At 36.2% G+C, this 11,006-nt stretch overlaps 1 protein-coding gene and 1 long non-coding RNA gene across 5 annotated transcripts; one reads left to right on the plus strand and one right to left on the minus strand.

Moving 5' to 3' along the window:
• Positions 1–2,812: 2,812 nt before the first annotated feature.
• Positions 2,813–4,225, plus strand: LOC106394744. The gene is made up of 2 exons (XR_001278990.3): positions 2,813–3,526; positions 3,847–4,225. It is a non-coding gene; the product is annotated as an uncharacterized LOC106394744 (long non-coding RNA).
• Positions 4,226–6,795: 2,570 nt separating this feature from the next.
• Positions 6,796–10,628, minus strand: LOC106396120 (BEL1-like homeodomain protein 1). Of its 4 annotated transcripts, none has more exons than XM_048754629.1 (6): positions 10,377–10,628; positions 10,238–10,286; positions 9,118–9,881; positions 8,251–8,627; positions 8,113–8,173; positions 6,796–7,845 (listed from the first exon to the last, which is right to left on the minus strand). In XM_048754629.1, exons 2-6 carry the CDS (start codon positions 10,278–10,280, stop codon positions 7,105–7,107), a joined length of 1,986 nt encoding a protein of 661 aa, XP_048610586.1. In that variant the 5' UTR covers positions 10,281–10,286; positions 10,377–10,628; the 3' UTR covers positions 6,796–7,104. The 4 variants fall into 4 exon arrangements, with proteins under 4 accessions (XP_048610586.1, XP_013691882.2, XP_013691881.2 ...); XM_013836428.3 differs by having other exon boundaries at positions 9,118–9,912; XM_013836427.3 differs by having other exon boundaries at positions 9,118–9,969; positions 10,377–10,627.
• Positions 10,629–11,006: the final 378 nt, after the last annotated feature.

Raw genomic sequence — 11,006 nt, forward strand, 5'->3', positions numbered from 1 at the left:
TATACCCCACGAAAATTATACACTATATGACATGACCGGATTAGCCATCCTGGTCTAAACTTGATGAAAAAGATTGATATTAAAAAGGCACACAGAGTTATCCCATAGTATCTCATGTTGTGTAACCCCATAGTATCTCACGTTGTGTAACATGTACACAAGAGAAACTCATTAGGCTATAATGTCCCAAGCATCTGCAGATTATAGTATGATCATGAGGGGGAGTGAGGACAAACCCGTGGTCCATGACCATACTATAAACACGGATATAATAGCTTGATAACAGCTTGGCCGTACAGGCTATTACCTATAAGGTTCAGACTCTAAAGTCTATAAACTTGGGGACATCACGAGTTTTACATGTATATAAGGTTAATATGCATCAGGCCATATAAGTGAGCATAGATTTTCCCATCTCAGATTGAATACGGGTCATGAGCCAGACATATACCATCTTAAGAGACTATTAAATAAACCACCACAGACATATGTGACGTCTAAGATGGAACCTCAGAAGAGGATTGGGAATATATGTTGGATAAGAGTATGACTTTCTCCCACGACTTCTAAGAGACCTTGAGCCAAATATGGGTGATCAGAAAGTGGCCAGGTACACGGATTGCATGATCAATGAATCCGACTATCCAACATTAAAAGGAGAAAGCTATAAGCTGGTAAAGAGTAAAGAATGATAAGAAACAGAATGGTATCAACCATCATTGTCTTGGCAAAGATCCTCATATTAGAATTATAGACGTCCAAAGAAAGAAAAGATTATACATAGCTAACTAATCGAGATGCCACACACTGACCCAAAAAGAAAAGAAAAGAATGACTAAGTCATAACCAGCTTAGCACCAAACGAAATCTGATATCCTTGAAAGAGACACAGTCAAGTTGCTACAGAGTCTATACAAGATAGACCAAAGTGTTCCATAAGATAAGGAACCTCGGAAAGAAAAAGAGTAAGGTGCATAGAATACAAATCCGAGGTCATAAGGAAACCAAACCAGACATTGAGAAAAGGCTGCGCAGCTAAACATCTAAGGTACCAAACCATGTAGTTTGGGACGCCAAGCTACTAAGTAACAAAGGTCCTGGATAATGAAATCTCAAATCGATTAGATCATGTCTGGAACACAATGGAACCATATATAAGTGTCGACACATAAAGATATATTTGTACATAAGAGAGTAGCACTTGAACATAAAGATATAAACGAGGATCAGAACCCACGAAAGAGTACTCATAAAGATTAAAGATTAGATTGAAAGATAAACGTGGGGTTCAAGGTATCTAAAGAAGAGATAGGCGTATTGGTCATACACATATACAGAAACACCATCTGATAAACCAGTGAAATAGATGGGTCCTGTGAGGGAAAAGAAACCGTGAGAGATGGTACATGATCACAAGGTGTAAAGGTGTTCATGTTTTCCTACTAACAACATTCGATCATAGCTTGTTACACAAGGATACTCACAGCGACGAAAGGAACAAATTATAAGGAGATAAACTCCTATGTGGTGGATGCTGCTACAGATTTATATACTTATAAAAGAGATTTGAATTCCTTGTGTTTACTTATACTAAACCAGCCTAAAGAAAGGTTAGTTGATTGATACATATTATCTATTAAATCTGTGTGGGTGTCCGGCTAGAGGCGTCCGGCCCTTCTTCTTTGATCATGGCTAGTGAAAAGAAAGATCAGCCATCGTGTTGTAGTCCATAAACACATGTGGCCGAGGTCCATGACCTAATATGCGTGATATGGTCCACGACAAGAAAGGTCATGGGACGCCATCATATATTAAGATAGGACTGCAAAGACTAATGAATGTAGCATTGCCAAAGGCAAGAAGAGTCGATGGTCATGTATGAGGTCCATGAGTGTATTTGGCTGCAGAGCCATAGTTCAATGAGATCGTAAAACTCATTACATAAATAATCATTGATCACATCTTGATCTTAGACACTCATGAGACAAGTTATAAACATGTATAGGCGAGATCTATGACTCAACATGAATCGACCAGATTAGAGTGTGGTTGATATACATCCGTGTAGAAAAGATGCACCAGGACATAGACTTATGACTTGAGATTACAAGTTCATGGCACCATGCTCAGCATGTATATTGTCTGTAAGTCTGACCGACCAAATTAAGAGTAGTCGACAACAAAGATTCACTTATTGTTGACCATGCACACACGATGTCATAAGACATGAGAAAAGACCGGAGAGGTCAAAGTAATCCAGTTACGGTTCAGTAATAAACTTGGCCGATTTGTTTACTTCCTACTTGCACGTTCAGGAAGCTCATGCATCAGATGCGTAGGCTGAAGAACTTCCACTGAGGTTCACATCAGGGGGAGTAGTACGTGTTGTACTCTTTTTCCTTCATCATGGTTTTGTCCCACTGGGTTTTCCTGATAAGATTTTAATGAGGCAACATTAAGCGTATTACAATCCCTGAATGGTTATGGCATCCAAGGGGGGAGTGTTATAAATCAATTGGTGGATGTTCATAACCGGCCCGGTCCATAACCGGCCCAAACCCTAGAGAGAGAGGCGGCGGCAGCGGCATGGAGAGAGAGGGAAAGTCGGCTAGAGACTTTCCATTCTTCTAGTTTTCATATTTCATCTATGTTTATGATTTGTAATCTTTCCATTTATGTATTTCTATTTATCTCTCATGTAACCCTTATATAAATGGATCTCTTATTCATTAATAAAACACAGAAATATTCAGACCTAAAACCTTCGTTTTACAATATTAGCATCATTGTCTTCAAACCAAAAAGATTCATAGACACAAGTGTCAAGTTTCAACTTTAAGAATCTACTAAAGCATTTGCAAAATACTTAGTAAACGACATTCTTTTTTATCAGTAGTCGCATTAGCCAAACCATTACCTAAAAGTTAACACATTACCTAAGAGGAGACATGTTGCAGAAAGCTTCTTGATATCTTTTGCTTATGTTCCTAGGGTAGCAAGTTTTCTTCTCTCATTCTCATTATACAAATGATTTGAAACACAGTCCTTGTTTTTATGTTTTAATTTTAAAATGTATATTTAAAATGTTATTTTTATTATTTTTTATTTTATAAATAAATTTAATCTTTAATTTTTTTTTTTTTTTTTAATCCAAATTAAGAAATTACCGCTCCAAAATTATGAGATTCTTAACTAAAATCCTTAACTACAATTTATTAGTTTAATAGTCACTAAAATGTACTTAAGAAATTATGTGGGATCCTAGGGATAAACATGCTCTTACTTGTGTCTTACGAGTACAGATTTTGAGAAGAGAAAAAAAAAGCCGAGATTCTTGTGTTTCTCTATCTCTCTCTCTATGGTGCTACCGACGAAGAGATGTAGAGACCACCGACGACCATTGGCCTCAGCGTAGAGACGTCGTCACTTGCGCCTGCGTATTGAAGAAGTGGAGAGAGATCACCGGGAGATCGTTAGATCTCCGAGTAACTCCGGCAAAATCACTTTCCCTTCTTGCCTCAAATTGGTATGCCTTTAATTGAGAGAGAATCAATTTTGATTGAGTTTTCAATTAGGGCATTGATAAAAGTTTGTTCTTTGATCATATTGTTGTAAAGTTGATTGCTTTGGATCATGTTTGAACGAGTAATTGCTACTGTGATTGAAAGTTGTAGTCTTTTAGTGGTGAACTCAATCAATTTTGTATTCTGGTTGAGTTTGCAATTATGGCATTGATAAAAAGTTCTTAAAGGCAAGTTCTTTTGATTATATTGTTACTGATTGTTCTGTAAATTTGGTTGCTTTGGATTATGTTTGAATGAATACTTGCTACTGGCCGAAGAGAAGGCGGCGTACGAAGAGAAGTATATTGTTATAATGGCCGGAGATGACTTGCCTACGTATCTTGCGACGCCTGCTGGGAACAAGTGTGTTTGTAGTCACGAGGGTGAAGTTGTAATTCTCGAGGAGGGTGATGCTGCAAAGAGAGAAGAAAGCAAACAAAATGACGAAACAACGAGTCACTAAATGTTTATAGCTTTAATTTGCTCTGTTTCATAGTTTTGCTCAGACATTACAGAATGAAGCTCAACAGTAGCTTGGAGGAGACCAAGAAGATTAGAGAAAACAAAAGTGCGATCAACAAATGTTTATAGCTTTAATTTTCTTCATCAACATCATGGTTCATGATTACTATCACTAGAAAAATAAATTTCATTGTTAGTTCTGTTTTGTTTCTAAACATCCCATGCCCATCTGAGTCATTCGTCTTTTTATTTAGTTGAGTTTCTAGAATGAAGATTTAAGAGTTGTAAAAGAAAGTTTACCAACACCAAAATAAGGTCTCTTAAGACAAGACAAAGTGAAGAATGAATAAATGCAAGTACACAAGGCTAATCATCTCCTTTTTTATCATATCCAGTTTCTAAGTCATTGTGTTGTTTCCTTTTGCCTCCTACAGCAGGTTGCTTGATTTGTACTAAGCTTGGGGTGTTGTTTCCTTTTGCCTCCTACAGCTGGTTGCTTGATTTGCACTAAGCTTGGGACATAAAAGCAAGCGTGTGGCCAACATATTATGTCTGTATCCAGTACTAGACCCAATCTGCATGCACATTTAGTCTCTCCGATGAAGAAACACTCAGGTGTAACCAGAGGGTTAGGTTGCGTATCCACTATCAAGTTCTTGCTCCATGACAACTTTTCAGCCTCAATCTTAGTCGTAACCCATATGCCATATTCAGATGGTCCGAAGCACTTACGTAAAACCACAAGCTTCTCTTTTCTAGTGCATGATAAAGCCACGTTTCAATGGCTCCTCCGTCCCAGTTTCGAAGGATCATTTGATGAAAATTTTGATCAATTTTCAAAACATCTTTGAAGAATCAATTGATGATAATTTTGATCAATTTTCAAAACAACTTTTCTAAACAATTTTCATCTTATGGCATCTTTGTTTTTATTTTTTTATTTTAAAATATATGTTTAAAATGTTATCTTTTACTATGTTTTATTTAATAAATAATTTTTTATCTTTAATAAAACAATGTTTAATTTTTTTTTTTAAACTCCTAAATAATAGACTCCCATTGAAACACAAAAATGTTGGTGTCTCTTAACTAAATCTCTTAAGTAATATTTAATATTTAAAAATCATTAAGAGATCCAAAGTGGGTTTTTGGGTTAGTGATACTCTAACAATTGCAATTGCTAGGTACAATGCATCTCAAGATCTTGTAGAAATTATAGTTATTATAGAATTACTTTTCTTCTTTTTATCATTATAAAGTTCATCAACATAATGTCACCAAGTATTTCGTGCCGTGTCAGTATATAAAATCTGCGTAAAGTCATAATATGTAAATAAATATTTAACCTATATATGTGGTAAAAATGAAATGGTTGTAGGAGGATGCCACATCGTGGGGATTAACCAGTCCTTTTAGTTATCTGGGAATAAGTCCATGACTAAAGTGGCTCACGGAAAAAAAAAACTAACGTCTGGTTTGATATGTACAATCTGTTCGCAGGATGAGAGGCAAGCTCTGACCTCCTTAATTGGAAAATAAAATTCATCGTATAGAAATTATCCCTGTTCGGGAACGTGCTAGGCGCTAGTGGGACGGTCTGGTTGGGCCTAGCGCTTAAAGAGAAAATCAGAGATTAATCAGAAATTACGCGGGGCAGAACTTTTAGATTGTTTACTATATTATAAAACATGTTACTTTTTAATTGTGTATAACATTAATACTTTTTCATGTTTAAGATTGTATAAAACACACAAATAGAATATATAAACTTAATACAGTATAATTTTCATCAAAATTATGAATATAAATGATATTTATAAAATTTTAGATCAAATAAATATATAAAAATATTATTAAAAAAAATAATAATAATAAAATAGATTAGGCGGCTAGGCGGTCATTTAGGCGATCTAGACGGAGAAAATCGGATATTCGATTTTTCAAACCGATTTAGCATAAATCGGAACGGAAGAGTGACGTCTAGCACCCTAGGCTGCAGATATTTAGAACAGGGGAAATTATAAACAAATTGTTGATGTTGAAGGAAAGACAAGGGAGTAATTGTTGTGCTGACTGAATAGCTAAACATTGTATTGTTTTTCTTTCTTTATTGGGTCGGTGGAGATGTTCACTGTATTTGTAATATGTATGCATCTCAAATGCTAATAGTTGTAACCCATTTCATGTGCCTTACTTTCGTTTATTTTATTTCTTTTATTTGTGGAAGGTATTTGGGCCCAAGGTTGGCGAGGAACTAATTTGTTGATTTTTTTACGAACCTCTAAAGGCTTCAATTTCCATGTAAAGTCTCTTAAATATATTCAGAAATTATTAGAAGGAATTATTTTCTTATCTATTAAAAAGACAAAATATAATAAGTTCTATATACATTTTTATTTTAAATTCATAACAGTTCGTAAAATATTGTTTTCTGAGCTTTTGGAGATTGTTAATTTGTTGAGGAAATCTTTTACTTGTTTACATTAGTATTGAATTATTTACAATTTAAAATTTTGAATGTAATTGTTTAGAATTAAAACTCTAATGTGAAGTGTGAATGTATATAATTTCATTTGAAAATGCCTCCAAGAGATATCCACTTATACAAAATCAAGTTTCCAACCACCTACAGTAACCTGACTACAATATTCTAAATTTATACAGCTAAGAATTTTTTCCTTTTTGTTTTTTTTTCGCTTGGTCAAACATACATCTAAGATCTGCTACGTGATCTCTGACAATTTGAAAAATGAAAAAAAACAAGAAGATATATCCTGTAATCATTATCATATATGATACTCAGATCACTATCTTATGATTACAATATAATAAAAAAAGTAAAAATATATATTTGGTATACACCCAAAAGCAAGCTATTACATGTAACTAATCACATATACATATAATCCTAACCATCCACCAATAAAAGCGAAAAAGGAAAAGAAATTACGAAAACGATATGCAGTCGGCTATATATATAACCAAAGACTAAATTTAAATTTTGTTCTTTGTTTTGGTTCAGTAGTATAAAAAAACTATATACTAATGTATAAATAACCTTTATTGGTTTCTCCTGGGTTTAAGCAACGAAGTCAGGCAATAACTGAGCCACATATCGCTTCTGGTTCTGAATGTTCATCGCACTGTAAGCAGCGGCTGATGAATGCACTGTTGCAGCCGAGATGTTGGCGGCTCCATACTCCTCTGTCTCTCCTATTTTCACTCTTCGCCCTATCGGGATCCCATGATGGGTCTGCATGAAACCCTGATGACGCGTGGACGACAAGCTATCACAGTGAGGTAAACCTAACGTGAGTGACACGCCATTGTTGTTTCCTGAGTACCTTTGCGCTAAGAGCTCCTGGTCCGAGACAGCTACATCGAATCTTGACATCTCATCCATTTGGTATTGTCCGAAATTCCCCATGAAAGGGTATCCACCGTCTGATCTTATCTCTTGCCGTTCTTCTAGAATTTTCATTGTGAGCTTCTCGTTCGAGGTGAAATCTACATTAGGCTGCATCATTGTCTCTTCGTTTGTTCTTAGCCTTTTGGGGCTTCCTTGCATTCCGGTGACGCCTTCTAATTCACCGTTTTGATTGGGATTCAGATGGTAATTATCGACGCCTCGTCCTCCAATGGGGCTCTTCTCTTGGTTACTCGCTGATTTAGAAGCAGAATCTTCGTTGTTTTGATCCAAATTAGGTGTCTTCTCCATGGATCCCATGTTCTTTCCCTGCTCCTTCATCTCCTCTACGTACATCTCTTCCACCATCGGTTTCCATAGCCGAACTCTCGCGTTTATAAACCAGTTTGACACCTATAAGAAACAAAATAAACCCACATATATTTTTCGTCCTGCTCAAAGTGATTACGAAAAGTGCATTTAGTAAGGTAAATTTTTAAAAATAAAAAGAAATGTCATGTTTTGAGATTATATATAAATATGAGTTTAAGAGATTGTAATTATAAGTGTTTGCCTCAATTGTGTTTTTAAATTCTAAGTGTTTGTTTCGACTTTGTTCGCAACAATATGTTTCTTAAATTAACACAATAATAACACAAAAATCATTTGCACCGTACGTACCTGGCTCCGAGTGAGTCCGGTTTGCTTGGCTAGCATGTGCTTGTCCGAATCCTTAGGGTATCTAATGAAACAAAGACAAGACTTAGTTTGTTCTCAAGTGAAAAGTAATGGATATTTATAGATGTGTGGGTTACTAACGGGTGAAGAAAGTGTTCGAAGAGCCAAGCACGGAGAACTGAGACGGCTCGTTCGGGGAGACCACGTTGAGGTCTCCAAGCATTATTGGAAGGATGATGTTGAATCATTCCAAGTTGCTGAAGAGCTCTTTGTTGTCTCAATTGATGGTCTACGAACTTGAGCCTCCCAACACCAGAGACAGAATCTTCCTCCCCAAGGCTCTTGTTGGCCGCTTTTATCTGACCAGCGATCGCTTCTTTCAAGGACCGGAACTGTCTTGATATGGTCTTCAATGCGAGCGACGTGTATGACTTTGCAGAACCTATTCCTGCCGCTTGCTCGAACGACGAGATCACCATCTGCATCTGTTGGTGATACTGTCTGTATCTCTGCTCCACCTTTTCATTTCACAAACAATAACGTCATTATGAATTATGATAACTGATATAATTGATAGTCTATATGTTATCTACAAAAAATAGAAAAAGAGAATTTATACTTGTAAATATATGTGACTAGAGCATTATTATCCAGAGTTTATTAGGGCGGAGTTTTTAGGGGAATATAAGAATTATTTAAGAACAGGTTCTTAGTTTTTTTAGTTAAAAGTTAAGAGACGGGTTCTTATATTCCGCTAAGAACCCCATCCTAAGAACCCCGATAATCATGTTCTGATTCATTTAGAAGAGAGGAACCCTGTAAGATTGTTGATTGGAGAAATCAGAAGAGCACAAAAATAATATTTATATAATTATATGGAGTGAAAATGACAGAAAATATCAACTATAGCTTTTTTGAAGTTCACTTCATGTGTGATAAAGAGAGGATTCAGTATAGGTAGCTAGGTTATATATAATACGTATATGGAGTGTTTTTGTTGTTACGTACCTCGTGAAGCATACTACTCAGCTTTGCTTTCTTCATCTGTATTTCCTGCCTTTCCACCGTTCCTAGCTCCACCTTGTTTTTCTCGGAAGCTTCTCCACCACCGGAACCTTCTCCGGCACCGGTGGAAGATTCTCCGACAGCTTTATTATCAGTTTCAGTAGTCCCTTTCTTCGATGAGAATAGTTGAGATCTAGTGTTGATGTCATTAGAATCAGCTTTGACTACTTCGTCTAGAAGCTCTTGCGCTGCCTCCAAGTACTTGGGGCTCACGAGAGTGGCTATTCCGGTAGAGCCTGAACCGACCCACATATCCTGTCCGGGTCCTGACCCAAGCCCTACGTGATGGAAAGTCTGGTGTTGGTTTTGATGTTGTTGCTGCTGCTGTTGAGACGAGAGAGTCAAGAAGAGTCCTTGGTGCGCGCGTGGAGTCTCACACGCGGCTTGTTGGTGAGAGGAATCCACTTGGTGGCTGCTGTAGTGACTGTACTTTACGCGCGGAGGGTATCCTTGAAGTACAGAAATGCTGTCGGCGGATGTAATGGAAGCAGCTTCATGCCCGGAGAGTGGAATTCCGATAAACTGCTGGCTAGAGTTTTGCGGCGGCGCGTGGGAGTTGAGGAAAACAAAGCTGTTGTTGTTGTTTGTGTTGTTGCTATCGTTGTTGTTGTTGTTTGAGTCGTCGTCTTGTTGAGTGTATTGAACGTAGGTCGTTGGATTCATGAGGATCAACGTCTGTAAACTACCGTCGGATCCAGCCGAGATCTCTGGTGGGTTCCCGTGGAAGTAAGCAGCCATCTAGTTAGTTTATACTTGTTATTTACGAGTGAAACGTTAGCTGTTGATCTTCTTTCACTAAGATGATTAATCATAGAAACAAACAAAAAGAAGAGAAACCAAAAAACACTATAAGCTCATATCGATCCGTATATATATAAAGTTGAAAGAAATATAGAATTGTTTATCGCATCAAGAAGAAGCAGAAGAGAGGAGATCGAAGGATATAGAAATTAAGACATACTCATGATTGAAAATAAAATAATAATAAAATAATAGATTTAAGAGGGAAACTGAAAGAAAAATAAAGTATTATTATATAAAAAAGAAAAGAAAGAGGAAGAACCTGGATTGATAGAGATCTGAGGATGCACGTGTTTCATAATCATCTCAAGCTGCAAAAGGAAACTTACATAAGAGAATTTTTTCTATCGAAGAGAAAGAGAGGGAGAGAGACAGACTCTCTCGGACAGGAATATACATACCTATGTTTGTGGAGATGTGTGTCTGATTGCTATGTGAGTTTGGCCTCTGTGTCAGACTCAAAGATCTCTGCAACTCTTTTCTCTCTCAAAGGGGAAATATAAAATACAATTTAAAAGCTGACAAATTATTAATATATAACAGATGAATATAATATTATATTTAAAGAGATATAGAGAGGATAAAAGAAAAGAAGAGATAAAAGATACCCATCTTTTCCTTCACTCATTAATCTTCCCACAGTCTTTAGATTTAGTACGCCACCATGATCCCTCACTTTCTTTCGATTTTCATTTTTTATTTTTTTGTTTGCATTATGGTCGGAATATCTTGTAACCGAAGCAGATTTTTTTAAGACATGATCTCGTTATGTAAATTTATATTGTAGACTTTGTAGTATAGCCAGAACTTGAATTTACATTCATATTGATATTGATACTTGTAACCACAGAATTAAACTTTTGTTGGTGTTTATGATTTTACGTTCACCACCGACTAATTTTATGTTATGTTTGTGTTTAATAAACTAAACTAGATTTTGATCCGCGCTTCAAAATCTAGCGCGGATTTGTTTTCGAAGTTAAATATTTTTTTAAAAATGAATTTTTATATAAGATATTGTATAGGTTAGA

The sequence above is a fragment of the Brassica napus genome, chromosome C4 (genome assembly GCF_020379485.1).
Source record: "Brassica napus cultivar Da-Ae chromosome C4, Da-Ae, whole genome shotgun sequence".
Lineage (NCBI taxonomy): Eukaryota > Viridiplantae > Streptophyta > Magnoliopsida > Brassicales > Brassicaceae > Brassica > Brassica napus.